This window comes from Panicum virgatum, chromosome 6N (assembly GCF_016808335.1).
Source record: "Panicum virgatum strain AP13 chromosome 6N, P.virgatum_v5, whole genome shotgun sequence".
In the NCBI taxonomy this organism is placed as follows: Eukaryota; Viridiplantae; Streptophyta; class Magnoliopsida; order Poales; family Poaceae; genus Panicum; species Panicum virgatum.
In genome coordinates, this window is record NC_053150.1 from 48,191,923 (window position 1) to 48,215,664 (window position 23,742).

The following is a 23,742-nucleotide window of genomic DNA, read 5'->3' on the forward strand; positions in this document are numbered from 1 at the left end:
ACACGAAAATGTATAAGTCGATCACTTTCAGATATGGAGCCCACCAATCTTTATTTATATCTATCTATAAAAGGAAGTTGAGCAGACATGATGCATGCATCCATGTGCCAAACAAAACCTAAAGAAGATCTTCAGGAGCTTTATCCTTAGATAGAGAATGTATCATCAAATTATGATACACATAGCACTTCTCTATTGATACACGTTCTGCATTGATGCTCTGAATATCAGACACGTCGACGCAAACGATTCATGAACTGAAATAGGAGTGTAGCACAGAAATATATATATAGAGATCATGGCCAGAGTAGTATGCTCACCAATAATCAAGGAATAGCTTCGGCTCATCATGCCGCAGGCGCAGACTGATGAATGTGCCGAAACAAAAGCAATGCAGAGTAAAGCCTTGGAAACTGGAAACAGATCGTAGCCAGAATCATGGATCCATTGGTGGTGACTGACAGATGGAGTGTGATGAGCTAGTGAGCAGCAAGACTGCAAGAGGTAGTGGCGTCTCTGTCAGGGTCAGCTGCTAGGGCCGGGGGATGCAGATAAAGGAGCTGCGAAGCTAAGCCACATGCTCATGAACATGAATGGCCCTCTGGCCCCTCTCTGCTAAGCTTGCTGCAGCGAGATCGCGAGAACGTATGGCAAAGGACGCATGAGAACTCAATCCATGGTTGGCTGCGAGTTGCAACCGACACATACGACAACGTTGCCGACTGCACCTGCATCTGTGAATGTTCATTTCGATCAGGCGCATCACAATTCAGAAAGCAAATCAAAGAAAAATAAATCAGGGATTACTGGACGGGTAATTGGGATAAACTTTGTCAAACCTTTGGAAACAGAGTTTTTTTTTCAAAGAAAAACTATACCTCCTCGATCCGATCAGATCACCTTTTCGTTCTGAACTCGTGCATGGTGTCAAGAACTCCATTCCTCACATGCAGCTGCTCCAGCATTTTGGGTCCCCGTTTGTCCGTATGTCTATAGCGGCCATGTGGACAAAGAAAGCAACTTTCCCCGTCCAAAAATATTGAGCTTTTGGAGGATTGTTATGACACTGCCTCTGGTAAGGCATCTTTGACCTTATTAGCAGCGATTTTGCCTTGCAGTTTCCACGCGTTTACACACAGCGGAGCAACAGTGCTGGCTTGCAGGGAAGTACTTCTAAATCTGTATCGTTTGGATTCTTCAGATGGGAAGATCGAGAGCTGTAATCTGGTAGACCACTGCAAACGGAGCACATTTACAGTTTCAGAAAGCACCAAATTTCCAGACTTTTCTTTGCCTACTACACCTCCCCCACATGCTACCATCAGCCACAAAAAAATTTGTTTATGTTTGGATTACATGCCGTCAACACGTTTAAACTTTTGACCATCAAAAGTCGGTTCAAATGTTATAAATTATGTTAAATATGTTTTATACTGGTATTTTTTTACCACTAAAGGAACCTTTTTATTTTGTATGCTTTCTATACTAGTATTAATTTAGTGGTAAAAAAGTCAAAAATATTATCTTGATGTTGCAGACAAAACTGTTTGCTTTTGTGAATAGATAGTGGTATTCCCACTAGCTAGCATGATGGTTAAGTTTCTTTAGGTGACTATATACAGGCTGATCAATGGTTCCAAAATCATATGTTTGTGTATATTTTAAACATAATATGCTGGTCACCTCTGGTCACTAATTATCACCGTCAATTCTGTACGCTGACAAGTCAAGCTTGGGTAGTCAAGAAGGCTTTTTTTTCTCTCTCAAAAAAGTGAATGAGTGGTGTTTATTCTTCACTCGACCCGAGATAACGCATGGGTCTCCCATGGTTGAGGAGTTTTTCTTATAGGTCGCGACATGATCACGATGTAAATCTTTTCTTTGGTTTTTGCGGGCTCTTGTAATCTCTATCGAGATCACTTTCTTTTGTAAAAAACTCTTTTTTCTCTTAGTGAAAAATATGCTCAGACACGGTCGTTAAAAATATTGTTCTCTCAACCCAGAGCTTGGTACATATCACTCGTCATCCACAGGTGTGTTATGTTTTCCTTCCTGCTGTCTCTATTGCAAAAGTTATTCTGCTAAAGAGACATCACTATTAATATGGTTGCATATATGGTAGTGGTTAAGGGCTTGCTTTGCAGCCTTAATTTGGTTTGGTCTCGCCTAACAGTAGTTAAGCTCTCTGATCCTGCGTAGTTGCCGTGTTCCATCAGCAACTACGAACCAGCAAATTGATAAAAGCACATGCAAATATATACATCGCCAGCCTCTTTAACTACCAGTCTAGCTTATTACTCGAACGACACGTCCAAAGCGTCGTGTGCTTCATGGAAGGAGCTCACGTTTGCACTTGTAGGAAATAGTACATGCATTGTCACGAAACCATGAACTAGCAAGAAAGTCTGCTGTAATCGACTAGTAGTCTCTTGCCAACCTTTTTTTCTCCAGAACCAAAAGCCATGAAACTAGAAAAAGTGGCAGATCAGAAGAAAAGGCAGAGAGAAAAATAAAGTAAGACAATGGGATGGAGCCGACATTGGTTCGAGGTGTCATATATGCAATAAAGTACAATTAATGATGCAAGCCATCTTCTTCATTGCCTAATGATTAAACTTCAAACTGCAAAAAGTTAAGTGGATACAGCTCCCGCAAAAACTTCAAACTTCAAACTTCAAATTTTATTAATTTCATGTCGTTACATCAAGGGGATACAGCTCCTTGAAATATTCCCGACCTCTGCCAAAGACACAACCTTACAAGAGTTTCCGACACACTAGTGACTATAAATGGCCGTGTTTGGTTACCCATCAAATCAACTTTACACAAAAAGACGAACGTCCGCATGGAGTACTAAATGAAGTCTATTTGCAAAACCTTTTCAGGGATGAGTGTAACTTTTCGAGACGAATCTAATGATGGTAATTAATCGATGATTTGCTACAGTGATGCTACAGTACCATCCTCGAATCACGCGATCAAAGGCCTCATTAGATTCGTCTCGCGATTTACACGGGGGGTTGTGGAGGTGGTTTTGTAATTAGACTTCATTTGATACCCTAAATTAGCGGTCAAAGCGTGCTACAGTAATTCCGTGAAAAAAACCAAACACGGCCAATGTTTCTTAGTGGAGCATGGATTTTTTTTCTTAAAATAAAAATGTTAAGTGACTTACTTCAAAATAAAAGGCTCTTTGCTGAGAAATTCTTGTCACTTCAGGTTTTCCTTTAATTTCAGCCTGTCAGGAAAAAAAGGGGGGAATGAGCAAAAGTTCACACGCGCAAAGGCGCACGCTTGTCCGTGCGAATCATGCATATAAAATTCTGGTCCACTCGTGCTGCGTCCAGATGTGCTGATTAATCAATGAACTAATCAGCCTAGGCCAGCAAGTAACCGGCAATTAACAAGCGGATTAGCAGTACGGTAGCCAGTAGTAGGCAGCTCGGCCAAGCATCAGCAGGGCGACGCTGCGTCGCTAGTGCTATTTTTTTTTGCTCCTCTCTTTGCGACTGCCGGGTCTTTGGCTCTTTGCTTTCTCTTCTTGGGGGCTGCTCCTCATCAAACCTGCCCACCCTCCTCGCCGGCGCGCATCCGGCGATGCCTCCCGGGCTGCGGCGGCGGCGGCGGGGCAGGAGGAGGTAGTTCGAGGCCGGTGTGGTTGGCCGGGTGGCGGGGGAGGTGGGGATGGCGGCGCCGGGGACGAGCTCCGGCGGGGCCGGAGGCGAGGGGGGCGGCGGGGGCACGAAGGTGAACCAGGAGCTGTGGTATGCGTGCGCGGGGCCGCTCGTCGCGCTGCCGCCGGCGGGGAGCCTCGTCGTCTACTTCCCCCAGGGCCACAGCGAGCAGGTTCCTTCCCCCCTCCCTCCTGGCGATTCTTGATCAAAGCTGCTGATTTTACCCCGCACCCAATGAGCGAAATCGCTCCTTGTATTCCTTCATTTTATTCTTGCGCTTTTTGTGGCCTTGTTTCGCTTGTTTCTTGTCGTGGCCTCGTGTTCTCCGGGGAAATGTTGGTGTGTCGTTTCATGGTTGGTCCGCCGCCTGGCGGCAATTGGTTCAATTGGTTCTTGAGCTTCGCCGCCAAATGATTAGTTTCCGTTTGTCTCCTGATGAGTAGAAAAAAAAAGACGTTTCTTTTCTCTTTCGGTGGCCTTTTATGCATCGGCGGAGGAAAAAAAATTGGGGCTCAGATCTTTTTCCCTGTGTTGCAGAATTAAGACTTAATTTCGCGATCGCTATAGTAATGTTGTACTTGATATAATTCTCGCCTTTCTGGGGCGACGTTTCTGAGCACAAAAGTATAATGCTTTTTTTTATGCCCCTTTACATGATTTTCGACGGTTGGTCCTTCCTTTTCTCTCCTTGCAGCTGAACAAAGTGTGGTCTTAGTTTGTTTCAGATTTCTAATAAGAAGGAACGAGTTTCTTTAATTTTCGTCGGTTGGGTTTGTCTACTTGATGCTTAATCATTTGTTTTGTGAAGGCTGATACTTCAACTCACAGGGTAGTTTTGTGAACAATTCTCACTCCTTGATACCCATTTTCAGGTAGCATCATCTATGCAAAAGGACGCAGATGCCAAAATTCCAAGCTATCCAAATCTTCCGTCTAAGCTTATATGCATCCTCAGTAGTGTTACCATGCATGTAAGCGATGATTCTAGTACGAAGTGGAAAATAACTGTGACTAAACTACTACCGTGTTAGCAATGATATCTGAACATACTTTGACAGGCTGATCCTGACACAGATGAGGTTTATGCTCGAATGACTCTGCAACCAGTTAACAATGTAGGTCATACTTCCCTATCTTCAATTATGTCATTTGTATTATAGGATGTACCTGTACACCTTAATTTTGGAATTGGGACTGTTAGGTGACACAGTGTGACAAGGAAACATTGCTGGCATCAGAGCTTGCACTGAAACAAACCAGACCACTGACAGAATTCTTCTGTAAAACACTGACTGCAAGTGATACTAGCACTCATGGAGGTTTCTCTGTGCCACGGCGTGCTGCTGAGCGAATTTTCCCCCATCTTGTAAGAACACTTTACATCTTATGATTTGCAACAATTGAATTGTTGGCTGCTTAATCCCTTCTAATTTGTTTTTGCTGCACTGTATAGGACTTCTCAATGCAGCCTCCTGCTCAGGAACTGCAGGCCAGGGATTTGCATGATTCAATCTGGACATTCCGTCATATATATAGAGGCAAGTCATAAAAATTATTATAATAAAGTTCCCTTCTAGGCATGAAGCAAAGCTAATAAAAGTTAGTAGTTCATATTCAAAAAAGTTAGTAGTTCATATTCAAAAATCACTTGGTTCTTTTGCTTTATAACTTTCAGATTATGTTTTGATAATTAACCTCCCTTGCTATTTCATCAACACATCTTTCCAAATTTTACGAATAGTTTTATTCCTCTTCACAGGCCAGCCTAAAAGGCATTTGCTGACTACCGGCTGGAGCCTATTTGTCAGTGGAAAGAGACTTCTTGCTGGTGATTCAGTCTTATTTATTAGGTAAAGTGTTGGAGGTGAAGACCTTATCTTTCCATGGATGTTCAGCTAATTCCTGTCTTGATATTCCTGGAGAGTAGTACAGAAAATTAACCTACACAGAGTGTAACTAATGTCACTGAACTTCCTGCCTTTTTTATTGTAGGGATGCAAGGCAGCAACTCCTGTTGGGAATAAGGCGAGCAAATAGGCAACCTGTTAACCTCTCATCATCTGTTTTGTCTAGTGACAGTATGCATATTGGTATTCTTGCTTCTGCAGCCCATGCAGCAGCTAGCAACAGCCAATTCACGGTATTCTATAACCCAAGGTAAATATCATCTTCTGCAAGGCTTAGTATATAAAGAAGTGATGTACTGCAAGTTTCAGTTGGACTGCTTTCCCCCCCTGCAGGGCAAGTCCTTCAGAATTTGTGATTCCTTTCGCCAAGTACCAGAAGGCTGTCTATAGCAACCAACTATCTCTTGGCATGCGGTTTAGAATGATGTTTGAAACAGAAGAATCTGGGACAAGAAGGTATATATTTCCAGCTTCAGCTAACAAGCGGAGTGCATGACCTATCCTCATTGACATCCAAGTTACTTTAGAAAAATGATTTGTGGATCTTCTGGTGCACAATTGGTTGTCTGGAATTCACCAGTGTGGCATCTGGACTTTTGGTGTATCATGTTTTGACATGCATGCAGTTTTCTTCTCTACCCAGTTTTAAATTCTTTCTAAAAAAAGTAGGAATCTCTGTCAACTGTCTGCAGGTACATGGGAACAATAACAGGTGTAAGTGATATGGATCCTGTAAGGTGGAAAAACTCTCAGTGGCGCAATATTCAGGTCTGGTCTGATCAGTCAAACTAAATACGCAAACCTTGCTACATTCCCCTTTGTGTTTTTATGAAAGAAGTATTTGGTGCAGGTTGCATGGGATGAAGCTGCACCAAGTGAGAGGCGCACCAGGGTTTCCCTCTGGGAGATTGAACCTGTCATTGCTCCATTCTTCATCTATCCCTCACCATTGTTCACTGCAAAACGTCCAAGACAACCAGGGATAACAGGTACTTCCCCGATCATAAGTCCATCTAGGTTTGTTAGTCAAACTTTTTGTAACTTTACCATCTATTCTAAAATTCTATATAGGTTGACAACTCAGGATTAACATTACTAGATTTATTATGAAAACTACTTTCTAATGCAAAAGTATATTTATTTGAGATAATATATTTCTATAGATATTGTAGGCAAAGTTAGAAAAGGAAGACTTGGGACAACCTTAAATGGACTTACATTTGTAACTGGAGGACTAGATACAGAACCTCAATTATTTGGCCTAACAACATTCCACTCTATTAATGAATCTAATGGTAGATGTGCCATTGAAGTTTTTAACTGCATATCCTTTCAAATAAATAACAAAGGTTTCTTTTCCTGTATATTTGATTGTTTCTTCTAATAACCTAATCATATCTGTAGATGATGAGACCTCTGACATGGAAAATCTTTTTAAGCGGACCATGCCATGGTTTGGTGAGGAGATTTACAAGAAAGATCTGAATACTCAGAATAACTTAGTTCCTGGATTAAGTTTAGTTCAGTGGATGCAACAGAATCCCTCGCTCACTAGCACAGTTGGGCAACCCGAATTGCTAAACTCATTAGCTGGCAAACCTGTACAAACTCTGGCTGCAGCTGATCTGTCAAGGCAAATCAGCTTCCAACCCCAGTTCCTGCAACAAAATAACATCCAGTTCAACACTTCGCTGCTACCTCCACAAAACCAGCAGACCGAACAGTTAGCAAAAGTGATAGCTACACCAAACCAATCAGGAAGTGTTATGGTATCTCAGAAGGTAGTTCAAGATTGCAATCCCGAACAGAAGCAGCATGCGATCACTCAACCAGTGCAAGGCAACCAACCAATGAAAAGTGTTGCACAGCCTCAATTTGTTGTCCAGAACCAGCTCCTGCAACCTCAAGTCATTCTCCAGGCCCAGCCTCAGCAATCTCAAGTCATTGTCCAGGCTCAAATCCAGCAACAACCTTTGGTTCAAAATCACACAATTCTTCAAAGTGGTACCCAACAAATCCACCTTCTGCAGCAACAGCAACCACATTTGCAGCGGCAGCCACTGCAGGTTCAGCAGTCAGTGCAGGAACAGCAGCAAATAAAGATCCAACCTATTCAGGTACCCAATGATATGAACATGATCACACAGCTATCTGATCATCAAATGAAAATTCAACTATTGAAGGCTCTACAGCCTCAGCAGCCTTTGGTAATGGAGCAGCAGAAAATGATCTTGGACTTGCAGCATCAAACTGTAAATTCCAATTCCCAGTCGTCTGCTCAGCAATGTGCACAAGTGGGTGGTATGCATAACAGTAACACTATCCAGTACCTGACACAGCAAAAGACTCAACCTCACCAACCAATTCAAGATTTCCCTGGGAATGCTGCATCTGTTGCAAACCCAGAAATTGCTACCTCCGTGGGTGCTCGCTTTTTGCATGTGCCAGGTGGAGTGCAGTCGTTGAAGACAGAAGATGTTCCCTCTTCGTCAACATCACCACCCACAAACAATAATCCTGTTCTTTCGCAATCAGTTCCATGTAGCTCCAAGGACAAAAGTTTACTTGCTGTGGCCAAGACACCTCAATCATCTGCTATAGTGAGCCCTACACTTGAACAAGGCATGAAACCTTATGAGAGTACACAGCAAATGGTGATGATTCCCAAGATGGCTGAACAAAAGCCAGGTACCAGGCAAGACTACGTGAACAACACTCAGATGGATTATCTGGACACATCCTCTTCAGCTAATTCAGTTTGCCTTTCTCAGGCTGATGGATCATTGCATCAAAACTTTCCATCTTCATCCTTCAATCAGCATCAGCTGTTAAGAGAAACAGTTCCAGATAGCGAGTTTGAGGTTACAGATCCAGGAAATAACTTTCTATTTGGGGCAAACATTGATGGACATCTTGAGTCTCTTAATGCGGATGCTTTGCTTGCAAATAACTTTGAAACCGAGAAGTACATGGATCAGATGCCAGGACATGGCATCTCTGATTACATTTCATCAAAGGATTCTCAGCAAGAGTTATCATCTTCGATGATTTCACATTCATTTGGTGTTGCTGAAATTGCATTCAATTCTATAGATTCATCAATCAATGATACCCCATTCTTAAATAGAAATTCCCGGCCTCCACGTCCTGCACATCAACGAATACGAACCTACACAAAGGTCTGTTATTTGGCTTAGCTCCAGCTTGGCATTTCACAACAATATGGAATGTCAACCAAGTTGCATTGTACTTTGCATTATCCCACCAGAATTAGTATGGTGTTCTATTTAAACAAATAGAACGTTACTTATTTTAAATTGACCAAATATACTTTACTGTGGAGTTCTAATATTCTAGGCCTGACTTCGACACCAATGATACTCAAACTAACTTTGGTAACTTGTTGTTGATTAAATCAGTTTGTGCAGGTAAACTTAGATTATAGCAAAATAAAATTGTGTGTTGCTCGATTTCCACATTATTTAGAAGAGTGATGTGATCAAGCAATGTTCATGAAACAATTTGGGGTCATAGGCTCACTTTCACACACAGCACTGTACTGACCATGGGATTTATTTTATCTACAGGTGCACAAGCGTGGTGCTGTTGGAAGGTCTATCGACATTAATCAATATTCCGGATATGATGAACTGAAACATGATGTTGCTCGGATGTTTGGTATCGAGGGGCAACTCAGTGACCAAAATAGAGGTGGCTGGAAGCTAGTTTATGAAGACCACGAGAAGGATGTTCTATTAGTTGGAGATGACCCATGGGAGTAAGTCATTTAAGCCTTTTTTGTTTTTTGCATTTGTAGCGTGGAGAGGGAGGGAGGGAGGGAGGTAGCCTTAATTACCATGGCTTCCTGCAATGGAAAAAGTCTTCTAAGCGAGTTTGGTATTTGATTGATGCTTCAACCTTTAGTTGTGAACCTTATTTTGGCACTGTGCGTAAACTGATATCTCGAACTTCACCTAAATACTTACTGGTAAAGAAAAAGTGGTCGTCTTTTTACTGTGTAACTGCAAAATTTTCTGCTGTTGTCTCATCGGATTGAAGAAACTGCAAAATTTTCTACCGTGGTCTTTTCTGATCGAGAAACTAGACCAAATTGTCATGAAGCCTATCATTTAGTTTCCAATCTAACTCTTGTTTGCACTTTGGTTACTAAAGATTGGCGGCTTTTTGCATTTGTAGGGACTTCGTGAACTGCATACGGTGCATCAGAATTCTTTCTCCACAGGAAGAAATGCAAATGAGATTGGCTAGTGACTTTGGAGACAGCTTTCTACCCAACCAAGCATGCAGCAGCTCAGACGGGGTTCACCCATGGAGGGTTAGCGGTGACTAAAGTTGAGACCCACCAACTTAGATTCATAGATACATCTGATGGTGCCACGAGATGGACATTTTTATCTATCAGTCCCACAATAACTCGAAGGATGATACTTGATGTTAATTTAGGCTCCAGATTTGTTTGTGCAAACAGTGAGCATTAGAACGAGTTACAATGCAGTGAAGTTCCTCCAGGAAATGTACTTGATGGTCTGTTCCTGTTGTAGTCCTGTAGATGGTGTAGTTACAATCCATATATACCCTTGTATATGCTTTTGTTGAAACCAAGAGGTTGTCAGGTCCCACGATTCATGATTTGCTACAAGATACAGATCTGATTGGAGAAATAAATTCAGTTTACAACTTTACATAGGTTTCATTGTTCATGAATTCTCTGAGCCTTCCTATTCAAATTTGGATGGTTAAAAAGTTTGTAGTTCGAGATATTTCAATTTGTATAGAATGTGTTCCGGTTGAAAACAATTTTCTGCTATTCTTATCATTCAGAGAACAGTTCTGTGAAAGAACACTCACTGATTGGTGGGTCCCACGGCATCGGACTTGTAAAGAAGCTGGAGGGAGGGAGCCATCTTGGGGGCGGCATCTCCAATTCTCCATCACCCGCCCCAGCCCGAGCGCGCCGCCGCAAACGCTATCGGCTCGACGCCGGCGGCTTGACGCAGCGTCGTCTTGCGCCTCACGCTCTCTTTCGTCAGGTCACCACCTCTCTCCCCGCTATTAGAGATCACCCCATCACCTCTCGAACTCAGAGGAGAAACCCTCGGGAAGGGATCGCTCTTGGCTGTGCTGTGCAGCGCCGCCACCGCCTGGGACCAGCGCGCGATGGCGGTGAGCCCGGAGCTGGAGGGCCTGCGGCGCATCGCGCCTTCCCGCTTCGTCGCCTTCTCCTTCCCCAACCCTTTCCTCGGCCACGCCTCCGATCCTTACGGGGACGGGGGCGGCAGCGGCGGCGCGGGGGAGTGCCTCCGGGTTGCCGTTCTCGATTCGCCCCTCCCCTCCCCACCCGTCCCGGGGACCGCGGCGATGCTTGTCCCGGCCGGCCGGCACCGCGACTGGATCTTCTCCACCCGCGCCGGGCACCTCCACCTCCTCCTCTCCATCCAGTTCTCCCGTCTCATACTCGTCGGCCCCGAGCTCTCTGCGCCTTTTCCTCGGGTCGTTCCTTGCGTCGCTCGCCCGGACCCGGACCCCGCTCACGCCCGGCTCCGCCCCCTTCTCCTTGCTCTCTGCCCCGTGGCCGCGTTTTGGGACAATGCCGTCCCTGACGTCCCGTTGCTCACCTTCCAGGATGATCTCCTCCTGCTTGCTCCCGTCAAGTTTGTCACTGGCCCGGTCGTCGGCGAGATGGTCGTCGAGGATGTGGCCATTGACAATGCTCCCGGGCCAGCCGAATTGCACCGCAGGCTGCGGTTCAAGCGCATGCCCTGCCTCGTGCAGACCCAGGTTCGCCTATGTCGGGCGCCTGCTGCTGCTTCATCGTCGTTGGTGGAAACACTGGAGGGGTCAGGTGGTTTCTTACAGTCGGAGGTGGGTGGTTCGTTGGTCCAGCCTTACCTCCAAGCCATGGTTGCCGGTCTTGCAGTGATCGCACCTTCCATTGAGGAGAGTATTCAGTCAGGTGTTAGGCCTAGATGCCTCTGTGCTGGTGTTGGAGGTGGATCACTCCCCATGTCGATCAGAGTGGGACTTCAGTTCAATGTGCTCGGTGTAGAGGCTGACGGTGTTGTCCTGGATGTCGCAAGGAATCATTTTGGTCTGGTGGAGGATGAGTTTCTCCATGTCCATGTCGGTGATGCTATACAGATGATAGAGAATTTTTCTCGGCGAGGGGAGCCTGGTATGAAATTCAGTGCAGTTATGGTGGATCTTGACTCCTCTGATGCTATGTGTGGTGTCAGCGCGCCCCCATTGGAGGTGATTCATGGAAGCGTCCTTCATGCTGCTCGCACAATCCTGGACCAGCATGGAGTGTTGATACTGAATGTCATCCCACCTCCTGCAGATGGATCCGTCTACAAGGGGCTGATTGATGTTCTTCGCCAAGTTTTCTCAGAACTGTATGAGATAGATGTTGGTAATGGCGAGAATTTCGTTCTTACTGCCACAGTTTCACCAACTGAGACTGCACTTACTGATAATTCAGGACACTTTCTTACAGAACTGAGGAAATTAGCTGGGGATTTCCTGGAACATATAAGGAAAATTTGACATTTCTAGTGATTATGTGGTCTTCTTTCTATTATCCTCCACAAAGGCTGGTACATATCCTTGCTAACTGTTGGAACTTGAGAGGCTATATTAGCATTTAAGCACTACAAATGGATTTTGCTGTTGTATACACCACAGCTTAACAAAATAGAAAAAAAATGAGGTGTTTGTTCTGTGTTATTTATCAAAACATGAGACACGTATTAACCTTTTGAGGCATCAGTGCAAAGTCACTTGTTTTCTAATGAATATTTTCTGTGGTGTACAACAAATGATCTAGTACCTTATGTGTTCAACAAAATTTTGATGGAGGGATACAGCTATACATACCAAGGGCCAAAGGGCAGGCACTGCCAAATACATGATTTCTATAATCTTATTGCCAATGCAATGCAAATGGAACTTTTTTTTTCTGAAAGATGCAAATGGAGCTGACTGCCTTCAACTGATTTGGTTTCCTCCAAATCTTCATCAGGACACAACATTAAAAAAAATCACTAAAATAGGGTGTCTTCTCAGCAAAAATTCTAGTTATTCTTCCAAAAACTCATCTATCCAAATCAATAGGGGTCTTCCGATCGGGCGGACGTCTGGTGCCTCATTAGCACTGGTTCATGGGTTGACGAATATAAAGCAGTCGATCAGGTGACAAATGCTGAGTACGTAGAGTAACAAATACTTACTCCGTCAGCTATAATTTGAATTTAAGCAAGCAATGCAACATTGGTAACTGTTGCTCAGACAATCGTAAGAGTTATATTAGGCAAACGAAGGTTTAATGAAACACAAAGGGCACGTTTGGTTTTTGGACAGATAGGATGAGAGATGGACATCTATGTGTTTGGATATGTTCGGATCGAGGGCAAGTTGGACGTGAAATGAGCTTGTGGGGTAAATCGTCAGGACTGTATTTTGACAATTGACAATGGCCTCAAGGTGGCACCGTAGTTTGAGTGGAATTGTACACCCAGAGGGAAAGTGTAAACTGTTGGAGTTAGTCTTTTTCGTCTTTTCGGAATGTTATTTTTCTTAAATTTTTAGAGTGAAGTGTTGGCACTAGGGGAGGAGGCAACAATTACATAGAGAGGCGAAGGTTAGAAATGGAACCTAATTGCAGTGAAAACCAAACCAATTATGATGGTTTGGTGTTGCAGGTATAGTGGAATAAATCCATACGTTCAGCTTTTGGTAAATATTGGTATCTGTAACGATCCTTCGAAGTTGTAAAACCGTACTACTCCCTGTACTTATAGTTATAAGCATATCTAACTATGCATTTGGACAAATAATTGTCCAGATACATAGTCAGAATTACTTAGCTTTGCTACGACAAAGATTAGAAAGGAAAACAGTGTTGAGCAAAAGACAACTATGGACCATTTGAAATGAACTTTACGAGAGAACCAACCAATTCAGGTGAAAATAACCGGTCTTCATTTGTCAGTGTCATGTGGAGCTGTTGATTTAAAATGTATGATGATTTAGAAGGATTCTGACCAAAACAGACACAAAAGTGAGCAAAATGCTTATCCAAAACTCTGAGCAAGCAGGTGCAGGCAGGGATGATACGGGCCCACCTGCCAGTGAGCCAGGGCAGCCACACGGAAAGCTCCACGTCACCTTACCCCGCGTTGCAAAATCCCCATCCTGCCCCTTCCCCTCTAATCTCGATAGGGAGCGCGACGACGAGGAGAAAAACAGAGGAGGAAAAGCCAGGGAAAAAAAATATCACGCTCCTCTTCCTCCGTTCCCCTGCTCGATTCCCCGCGAGGAATTCGCCCCCAAATCTATCGATCTGCTCTACCCAGTCCACCAATCCGTGGATCGATCCGCGCGCGTGTCCGGTTTGCCCCGGGGTTCCGATCTGGTCTTCGCCTCGTCAGGGGAGGAGCCGGAGGAGGAGATGAACGGCGCCGGGGGCAGCCACCAGCAACAGCAGCAGAGGCTCCGGCAGCAGCAGCAGCAGCAGCAGGCGCTCCTGATGCAGCAGGCACTGCAGCAGCAGCAGCAGCAGTACCAGTCCGGCGTCCTCGCGGCAGCGGCAGCGGCCGCCATGACCCAGGTCGTCCCCCCGGATCCTCGCTTCTTGATCTGTTGCTTTGTGTGCGCATTGGGCGGCATTACTGCACGCCGATCTGCTTATTATCCCGAGAGATTGTTTTTTTCGCTTTGCGCATTTTTCTTGGATTGCCTCCTCGGTTTACTGTACATTCTTGGTGGCTAGCGGTAGCAGAAGTTATGGCTGCATAGATTGAGTTGCTTCAAGTTCGTTGTACGGTGGAATCGGAGCAAGCTCTGTTGATGCATAAAATTTGCTGATTGCATGCTAGCTTGTGATGCATTTCTTGTCGTGCACAAGATGCTTTGATGCCACTGCCTCTATTGTTGCTCTGCCTTCAAAGAACGTTCTCTTAAAGTGGGGCGTTTGAATGAGATTGCACAAAAGACGTGAGTTCAGTAACTATTAATAGGTGAAATCATGGCTAGGCAGGATTGGGGTCTCACTCCTTTTACGTTTTGAGCTAAAGGGATCTCATTCACTTGTATTCCCTTTCTTATTTTTGTTTGCTCGTACTACTACATTCTCCAGATCTTTTTTTTCACATCTATCATTTATATGCGGCTATCTGTGGGCAGCAGTAACATACTTTCATCTGGTTATGAACTTATAATGTGGTAAACGTTGGATTTGAGCATTCTGTTTAGGTTGCACTGTTGCTCTTGTTTATGAATATGGTTTTAGTGCCTTGCTTCTTTCTTTTAGTCTCTAGAGCTTTTTCTATTGTTATCTGCAGACTAGTTTTATAAAGGTTGTTAATTCCAATCTATATCTAACATTCGTATAAAGTTTTATTCTTTAGTTAAACTTAGGGTCAAAAGCAATGTCATTGCCGCAAAGGCACATAGTTCTAGCTAGGAATAGATGTTTGGTAGTAATTGCTGTCAATCACAGATTCTGTGGGCAAAGGGATGCAATATGGCTAGAACAACTTGTTTTATACCCCCTCTAATTTTATTACACATCTATATTTTCTTTCACTTTGCTTGTCCATAGCTTATTTTGCGATCAATATCTTCTTTTTTATTTTTCTCTATATTTTTATTTTGCAGATGGAACCTATTTCCAATGGCAATCTTCCACCTGGGTTTGATCCTTCCACTTGTCGCAGTGTGTGAGTGCTTTCAGTGTTCTTTTCTGTTTTTAACTTCATACGTGATTGACAGCTTACCTTTCTTTTTTACCTTTTATCTGTGTGATCGTTGCTTTTTTTATTATTGAAAAAACAATGTGGATTTTTACAAGGTAACAAAAAACCAAATTTAGGTGATGCACAGTTTCACACTAATGCTGGTGCTAAAATTACAGTTAATAACATAATCTTAGTACAGTTTTTGTTTCTAACTTGAAGTTTTATTATTTAGTTATGGCCATTTCCAAAGTATGATATTAAGTCATGATTATTTGCTGAGTAGGTATGTGGGGAATGTGAACCCAAATGTCACCGAGAGCCTTCTGATTGAAGTTTTCCAGAGTGCTGGCCTTGTGGAAAGATGCAAGCTCATCAGGAAAGAGAAGGTGCACTTCTGCAGCTGATGTTTGAGTTTTAGAATATTAGTTATATTGCATCACAATTCACAAATGTTTTGAATACTTCTTTTAAGATTTTTTAAGGCTTAATATTCTGGCACTTCTTATTTCCTGGTGATTTAGCACATAGGTCCCCTAGTACCACCGGTCATTAGTTGTAACTTTATTTGTTTCTGGTATGCATTATGCTACTGGCTAAAAATATCATGAGCTTTCGTTTGGTTGATAATTTCATGGTATATCTACTGCTGCAGTTAGTCGATTTTGTTTATCTGATAACAATTAACTCCTTTTTTTCAGTCTTCCTTTGGGTTTGTGGATTACTATGATCGAAGATCTGCTGCTCTAGCAATAATGACCCTTCATGGCCGTCACATGTAAGTTCCACTAGTAGACTAACTTTGAATGATAAGTTTCAGTGTCTTTTAGTATTCTTCATTATGGAACTTTGTACGCAGATATGGACAAGCAATCAAGGTGAACTGGGCATACGCCAGTACACAGAGGGAGGACACATCTGGTGAGTTTTTCTCGAAAGTGTTCCTGTTGTTTTATTCTTTTCGTATTATACTACTGGTTTGGTTAACTGTGCCCATTGAATTATTTCCAGGGCATTTCCATATTTTTGTTGGTGATTTAAGTTCTGAAGTGAATGATGCAACTCTTTATGCCTGTTTCTCAGCATATCCCTCTTGTTCGTAAGTCCTTAGTTCTTTGTAACATGGTAGCATCTATGATAAATTTGTGTCTACGGCCAGTGCTTTGCCATTGCTTAATCATCTCTTGCAATTTGCTATACTAAATCTCCCTCCCTCCCTCATGTTATTAGAATTTAGAACAAGATATTTCAGGCATTTTTACTTCTCTGTTTGTCTCTTAGTTTCAACCCTTTTTGTTTGTCTTTAGCGTTTCAGTTTTTAGTTGTTTAATTTATGTGCAGTGATGCTCGAGTCATGTGGGACAACAAAACCGGGCGCTCCAGAGGTTATGGTTTTGTCTCCTTCCGTAATCAACAGGCAAGAACATCTCAGACTTCGCCTCTTTGGATTTTGCAGAGCTTCTACCATTTCGTTGCGTGGATCGAACACCGCAGTTCATTTTTTTTACCAATTATTTCGGTGCTTAAACTTTTTGGTACCGGTGGATTTCACAGTGCCTGAGTTCTGTTGAAGGCATTGTTATAAATCTAAATTAGCGAATCGTTTGTAAAGTACATCTAGTAAGACAAAATGTAATGTTAATTTCTTATTTGTTTAGTTTATATTTTGTATAACATGGTCCGTAAACATAAGCTGTATGAACTGGCATTTCCATCTGCCCCACACTTGCTGACTCGTACTATTTTTCTTCTTGGTGCAGGAAGCTGAAACTGCTATAACCGAAATGTCTGGTATATCTCTTTTTTTTTCATGCCTATAGCCCTGGGTAGCTGCAGCTTCTGATTTTTTGGGAACTGCTGTATTGCAACAGGAAAATGGCTTGGAAGCAGACAAATAAGGTGCAACTGGGCAACAAAGAACAATTCAGAAGAGAAACCAGAAACTGACAATCACAATGCAGTTGTACTAACAAATGGTGGCTCAAGTAATTCAGGTTAGCTTTTTGAAAGATTTCATGACTAAAGCAACAGTATTTTACTTTTTATTGCTGCCAATGGTACCATGTTTTGTTGAAAACACGCATGGATGAAGAACATGCCCATAATTAGTTATCATGATTCGACCCAATAAGGTATGGATTCCTCAGTGCTGATTTTGCCAATTGGCCAACTATATTCTGCAGCAACAGATGCAAGCCAGGATGGAGGAAGTAAAGAGAACCCAGAGCACAACCCTGATTGTACTACTGTATATGTTGGCAACCTTGGACATGAGGTAGAAACTAAGTGCCGCATAGCCTGTTTGTGCTCCTCATTTCTTCTAGTTTTATTACTGAACTTACCTTTTACTAGTGCCAAATGGAAATGAGTGAATTTATTTCTCATTCCTTTTCCTAGCTCGGTAGAGTCGGTCATCTTTGATTCATCGTTCACTTACTGGCCAGGTTAACCGAGATGAGCTTCACCGCCACTTCTATAACTTAGGGGTCGGGGCAATCGAGGAAATTCGTGTTCAACAGGAGAAAGGGTTTGGATTTGTGAGATATAGCACCCATGGTGAAGCAGCATTAGCTATTCAGATGGCCAATGGATTGGTGGTCCGTGGGAAACCTCTTAAGGTAATTTCCAAACCATACAAATGTTCTCTTTTGTTTACTCGATCCTTTATGTTATTGCTTTCATGGTATTTTAACTGTCATGTTCTCTTGTAGTGCTCATGGGGCAACAAACCAACTCCACCTGGGACTGCATCCAAGCCCCTACCCCCTCCAGTTGCTCCATACCAGCCTGCTGTTGCAATGCCAGGCGTCCCGCAAGGCTTCACAGCAGCTGAGCTTCTGGCTTATCAGAGGCAGCTTGCCTTGAGCCAGGCTGCAGCAGGGCAGATTGCAGGGCAGCACGGTCTCGCGGGGCAGGTATCTGCTGGGCTGCTTGCTGGTTCCCAGGCCCTCTACGATGGCTACCCAAACCAGTCATCTGCCCAGCAGCTTATGTACTACAACTAGGGTTCGAGAGGAAGGCATTTGTAGTGTTCAGCTTGCTTGGTGCAAGCCTGGCCCTCCTCGTCCTGTTTTTATTTTCTGGTACATGTACTATTTGTGTGAGAGTTTTTCTTGTTCTCTTGTTGCGGGATTGTGTTACTATCCTCGTACTGTACCATTGACCATCATTTTCCATGTCTAATTCCGTTGAGTAGTCCACTTTAACAGAGTAAGAGATGTATTCTATGTGAATTTGTGATTGATTAATGTAATGCTCCCTAGGATCGGCTTCGGTCTCTGGTATGCTTCATGATCTGTTGTTCTGGCCCGGTTGGATATTGAAAGGTTAGACTATGTCGTGTAGTTTGCAGTTTATGTTCTCATTCCTCTGTCCACCTGTGCTCTTGGGCCATTATTGTGAGTCCATCCAACCTGATGAATTGGTTTTTGCAATCTGAGATGCCATGAGCCATCGAAATTGTTCGCTGTCTCTGTCATCACTGGATGTCTCCCTGAAATTCAGATTTGCCTGTGAAAGTTCTATTACCTTGCATTTGAAATTTCTGGAGTGATACTGCAGATGTGCCTAAGAACGCGATTGCTGATTTGAGGTTCTCTCTCAAAACATAAAGAATCTCTCAAAACGTAATTTCAAGATGTAAATTTCTAGTTCATTGCATCTCTGAAAACATTATTATCGTCATTTTCTGGTGGACAGCGAGGTTTGATGGCTTTCTACCTGAGGCGATGGGATGTTCCAGCTTGACACGGTGAGATGTGCTCGCTCCTGCTTCCACCATGGCGGCCGCTTCCTCTTGCAGCCTCTCCGGGATCCCTCCCCTCCACTCATCGTCTTCCTCCTTCCTCATCCTCAGCAGGCCAGGTCTCCACGCGCGCGCAGACTCCGCCTCGGCGTGCCGCTGCCGTGCCCCGTCTAAGAGCCGCCGCACCTGATGCGGACGACGCGGCGGCTCTCATGGTCGCGCGCGCCGAGGCCGGGGACTTCGCGGAGGCGCGGGCCATCTGGGCGCAGCTCCTGCACAGCTCCGCCGCGCCGTGCCTCCCGACCGCGGCGCCGCGCCTCCTTCCAGCGTACGCGCGCCTCGGCCGCTTCGACGAGATCCTCCTCGCCGTGCGCGAGCTCTCCGCGCGGGACCACGCCGCGGCGCGCGCGCTCTACCCGCTCGCCGTCTCCTGCCTCGGCGCCGCGGGCGAGCTCGCGCGCATGGAGGACGCCGTGCTAGAAATGGGCCGCCTTGGCCTCCGCATCGACTCCGCCACCGGGGACGCCTTCGTCCGCGCCTACGCGGCCGCCGGCACCGTCCCGCAGATGGAGGCAGCCTACCGCCGGCACAAGAGGACCGGGCTGCTCATCTCCCGCGGCGCCATCCGCGCCGTGGCGTCCGCGTACATCTCCCGGCAGAAGTACTACAAGCTCGGCGCGTTCGTCACCGACGTCGGCCTCGGCCGGCGCGACGCCGGCAACCTGCTCTGGAACCTGTACCTCCTCTCCTTCGCGGCCAACTTCAAGATGAAGTCCCTGCAGCGCGCGTTCCTGGAGATGGTCGCCGCCGGCTTCCGGCCGGACCTCACCACCTTCAACATCCGCGCCGCGGCCTTCTCCAAGATGTGCATGTTCTGGGACCTCCACCTCAGCGCCGACCACATGCGCCGCGACGGCATCGCGCCGGACCTCGTCACGCACGGCTGCTTCGTCGACGCGTACCTGGAGCGCCGGCTCGTGCGGAACCTCACCTTTGCGTTCGACCGGCTTGACGGCAACGCGGAGGCCGTCGTGGCCACGGACGGCATCATCTTCGAGGCCTTCAGCAAGGGCGGCTTCCACGCCAGCTCCGAGGCACTGCTGGAGGCCACCGGCGAGAAGCGGCGGTGGACGTACTACAAGCTGCTCGGCGTGTACCTCAGGAAGCAGCACAGGAGAAACCAAGTCTTTTGGAATTACTGAAGCTGACGAGTTCAGTAATAGGGCACTAGCAGTAGTCTGTGTTGGAATCGACATTGTACATACAATTACTAAAATGTGCTTGTAATCAAATTCAAAATGTGACGAGTTCGGTTGGATCATTCCGAGACTTAGATTTACTCTAAAAAATATGGGTTTATATTCACATAGATAGTTTTGTGCATTTACTCTGAAATGGTGACTACAATCTCAGAGACACAGAGCAATACAAGCAACTACAATCACACACTGCGTGGCTTGGGATTGACAAAGGGGGGTTAAACAAAGAAAGCAACATGATTAATTGATGACACCAGGTGTTTTCCTGTTAGTAGAGATCACACCAGATATGAAGACATGACATTCCAGCTAATTTTCATGTGCGGAGGCATTGGCGCGATGAATCTTAGGAGACTGGGCTTTTCCTTGGCCCATGGTGCGCCATGGTCATGCCATTCTCCAGTGCTGCTTAGGAACTTTGCTATGTTGGGGATGACCATCTCCCGGCAATGCAAGTGTAGCAAAGGCACTTTGGATAAAACACTGCCCTTCTGAACCTCCAGTCCTTCTGGCCGCCTCAGCTTGTATGGCTCTCCAGTGAATGGTTCAAAATCAGGCTGGGGATTATGCTTCCACCTTTGGTGCACAAACCACCCGTATCTGTAATCCCCAACGATAGGAGTGCCTAGGGCTTCCGCACAATGCACTCGAAGCTGCAATGCGGAGCAAACAGAACACATTGATACTCAAGGTTGAAAACGCTCATTTCATATGCAGGACAAATGAAGATATTTTCCATATTTGTTAAACAGCGCAACCAGTTAAGAACAAGTAAAAAACTTGATAGAATATGCTAAATTGTGGAGCATCTTCACACCCTAAACTTACAAAAATCTAAGTGTCAACAAAATCTGAGTATTAAGATGGTACCTGGTGCTTCCGCCCTGTCAGCGGGCGTAGCTCGATCCATGAGCATCCATTAATGGTTGGTCCCATCACCCGATACTCTGTTATTGCTTCTTGTGCACCATCTATGCCAGAAGGATGTGCCAGAATGACCCTCTCAGCTTTACCATCATCAAGAAGTACCTGAATAAGGAAATCCGATTTGATTATAAGTTAAAAAGATTGGAACCTAAGAAGTTAACCTACAGGGGAACCATTTATAATTTGATTTAACATATGCATATACTTGCATGGTTCATATCTGTAAGCACTAGCTAGCAAAGGAATCAGAGAATACCTTTGAAATTGGAGCAGATATAACTCCTTCCCTTTCTTTAGGTGTTCCAATGACTAGCGCCCAGTATTTCTGCATGTACGCTTCACATGCCTTATTCCATGTCTGCACATGCCAATAATGCAAGGTATTAGTATGCTGCTATAAAGAATAGAATTTAAGTCATGAACATTAGATGGAACATGGTATGCTAAGTCAAAGGTCGATAATCAATGAATTGATGATTACCTGTGAAGTTGTTCTAGCTAAATTTACACTTGTGAAAAGCCAGTGCAGTCGAGTAAAGCTTTCATTTGTTCTACCCATCAAAATCAAACCGCTACTTTCTCTGTCTAGTCGATGAACCTGTGCCCACAAGACGTAGGAACAAATATCCTCAGAGAGCCTAGATAATGCACTAAGACCAAATTTTGAAGAGAAACAATCAAACAACACAATGATCTCACCAATTTCGGACCTTCTTCATTTCCGTATGACAGTGCTGCTGCTGCAAGCACATCCATGCTATTATGTACTGGCAGATGTCCTTTCATGGGCACTTTGGGGGGCTTGTTAAGCACCAGTATAGCAGAGTCCTGAAAATCCAAAGCTTTAGCATACTGTGTTGAACCTGAATCATGTAAAACGAAAGCAGTAAAATTTGAAACACTGAAATGATGACAAAACAACATCTTTATCAAAGACTAAGCTTAAGAAATTACAAATAGTCTTGTGGAAGTTGAAAATAAGTAGACAGATCACAGATCGATCTTATTCATTTCATAACATCATATGTCCGAATGGGACTATACTGAGTTCAGAGGCCCTTTATCTGAAGGGAAAAAGGCTTTCTTTATTGATGCAGGAGTCATGTAGGCTATTGACTACAGATCAACTATGGCAATAAAAATTACCCTGTGGATGACAAGCCTCTTCAGGTACTCAATCTCATCTTTATTGGGATGCAATGTGGCAGTCGGAATGGTCTCATAACGCTTTTTTATCTCACCCTCAGCCACTGAAACAGGAAGGTGAATTCTCATTCCAGGCCCCATAACATCATTATGTTTAATCTGCAACAAACTGATGAGCATATTTACTTTATTCAAAAAGTAAAACAACATCATCATACCAAAAGGATTACAAAGAAAATCCTTCATTGCTTACCTTTTTCAGATGATGCTTCTGAGTTCGAATTATTTCATCTGAAACCTCATGCTCAGGGCACTCAGAAAAAACCTGAATAACAGCTAGTTTTATCTCAGACACTGAAACGAAAGGCGACCACAAGTAGTGCAAACTACTATGACATTAAATTGGTAAAAATGCATATGTTCAACTGATCTTATGATACTACTCGGAGTATGAACCTTGCAAAGGCACATCAAAGTCCATCGTAAGCAATACTACACTAAAGAAACAGCTCTGAGCAGTGAGCACTAGAGTCCATAACTGAAACAAGCAATTCGCGTTTGATAATTCCAGAACTCGGAATCTTGTTGCGATTTTCTTGATTACCGCTAACCGGCCAAAGCATGCCACCTTTTGAAACAGAGCGGCAACGGGTAGGGATGCCAGTACAGAAAGTTACCATTCTCCTGTTGAAGTGCGCCTGCACAGCCTCCTGCGGCACGTCGGCGAAATAGTGCTTCACCCAGCTGACCGCCGTCACCCGCCGCGGCGCCACCTTCCTCCCCGGGAGAGGGTCCGCCCCCGCGGGGAACGGCGGCAGCGAGAGCAGCTGGCGAGGCCTCGGCCCGGGCTTGGGCGCCCCCAGGCGCGCGACGTTGCTTCTGTCCACCCGGACCACCGCAGGGTCGACGGGCGCGGGCGTCGGCGGCGCCAGCCGAGACAGCCGCCGCAGCGCCGCCGGCCACCGCCACGGCCCCGGACGGCGGCCGCCGCTGCGCAGCATCCCTCGCTCGTCGTCTGTTTGTTTGGGCCATCCTAGTGCGCCGATGATGGCAGCCACCTAAGCCTAGGCCTATCCTAAGCCCAAATGGCAAATGCAGCCCATGTAAATTAAGCGGGCCAGCCCATCAAGACTGCTAGGCCCGTTAAGCACAGAAGATTGGCCCACATAGCGAAATCCCAAGTAAAGCCCAGAGACTGAGTTGGCTATGGTCTGTCTGGCCCATGGGCCTCCGTATTTGACCCTACTCCCACCTGCATGATACATTAGTGGACCCACCCAAAAGGTCGTCTGCGGGGAAAAAGTCACCTTCTTGTCCATTTCTCATGTCTCC

General features: G+C 44.9%; 5 protein-coding genes across 6 annotated transcripts; 4 read left to right on the forward strand and 1 right to left on the reverse strand.

Annotated features, from left to right (window-relative positions):
* Window positions 1-3,417: 3,417 nt before the first annotated feature.
* On the forward strand, window positions 3,418-10,288 carry LOC120679993 (auxin response factor 21-like). 2 transcript variants are annotated; one of them, XR_005677424.1, is made up of 14 exons: window positions 3,418-3,846; window positions 4,547-4,645; window positions 4,733-4,789; window positions 4,876-5,040; window positions 5,128-5,212; window positions 5,434-5,524; window positions 5,667-5,831; window positions 5,915-6,037; window positions 6,274-6,349; window positions 6,432-6,570; window positions 6,986-8,760; window positions 9,169-9,359; window positions 9,779-9,992; window positions 10,121-10,288. XR_005677424.1 is itself a non-coding variant. In XM_039961641.1 (13 exons), exons 1-13 carry the CDS (start codon window positions 3,685-3,687, stop codon window positions 9,930-9,932), a joined length of 3,282 nt encoding a protein of 1,093 aa, XP_039817575.1. In that variant the 5' UTR covers window positions 3,418-3,684; the 3' UTR covers window positions 9,933-10,288. The 2 variants fall into 2 exon arrangements, 1 of the variants encoding a protein (XP_039817575.1); XM_039961641.1 differs by having other exon boundaries at window positions 9,779-10,288.
* Window positions 10,289-10,520: 232 nt separating this feature from the next.
* On the forward strand, window positions 10,521-12,396 carry LOC120679996 (eEF1A lysine and N-terminal methyltransferase). The gene has a single exon (XM_039961644.1). It carries the CDS (start codon window positions 10,760-10,762, stop codon window positions 12,143-12,145), a length of 1,386 nt encoding a protein of 461 aa, XP_039817578.1. The 5' UTR covers window positions 10,521-10,759; the 3' UTR covers window positions 12,146-12,396.
* A 1,414-nt stretch (window positions 12,397-13,810) lies between these two features.
* Window positions 13,811-18,625, forward strand: LOC120679994 (RNA-binding protein 208-like). Its single transcript, XM_039961642.1, has 12 exons — window positions 13,811-14,207; window positions 15,257-15,318; window positions 15,620-15,722; window positions 16,035-16,111; window positions 16,193-16,254; window positions 16,345-16,432; window positions 16,675-16,750; window positions 17,094-17,124; window positions 17,205-17,327; window positions 17,517-17,608; window positions 17,778-17,951; window positions 18,045-18,625. Exons 1-12 carry the CDS (start codon window positions 14,049-14,051, stop codon window positions 18,336-18,338), a joined length of 1,341 nt encoding a protein of 446 aa, XP_039817576.1. The 5' UTR covers window positions 13,811-14,048; the 3' UTR covers window positions 18,339-18,625.
* A 665-nt stretch (window positions 18,626-19,290) lies between these two features.
* LOC120678256 (pentatricopeptide repeat-containing protein At3g42630-like) lies at window positions 19,291-20,280 on the forward strand. The gene has a single exon (XM_039959397.1). The coding sequence runs from the start codon at window positions 19,291-19,293 to the stop codon at window positions 20,278-20,280; it is 990 nt and encodes a 329-aa protein (XP_039815331.1).
* A 106-nt stretch (window positions 20,281-20,386) lies between these two features.
* LOC120679995 (RNA pseudouridine synthase 3, mitochondrial-like) lies at window positions 20,387-23,438 on the reverse strand. The gene is made up of 8 exons (XM_039961643.1): window positions 23,088-23,438; window positions 22,664-22,735; window positions 22,411-22,569; window positions 21,964-22,092; window positions 21,746-21,862; window positions 21,521-21,622; window positions 21,208-21,366; window positions 20,387-20,990 (listed from the first exon to the last, which is right to left on the reverse strand). The coding sequence occupies exons 1-8, from the start codon at window positions 23,409-23,411 to the stop codon at window positions 20,616-20,618; spliced, it is 1,437 nt and encodes a 478-aa protein (XP_039817577.1). The 5' UTR covers window positions 23,412-23,438; the 3' UTR covers window positions 20,387-20,615.
* Window positions 23,439-23,742: the final 304 nt, after the last annotated feature.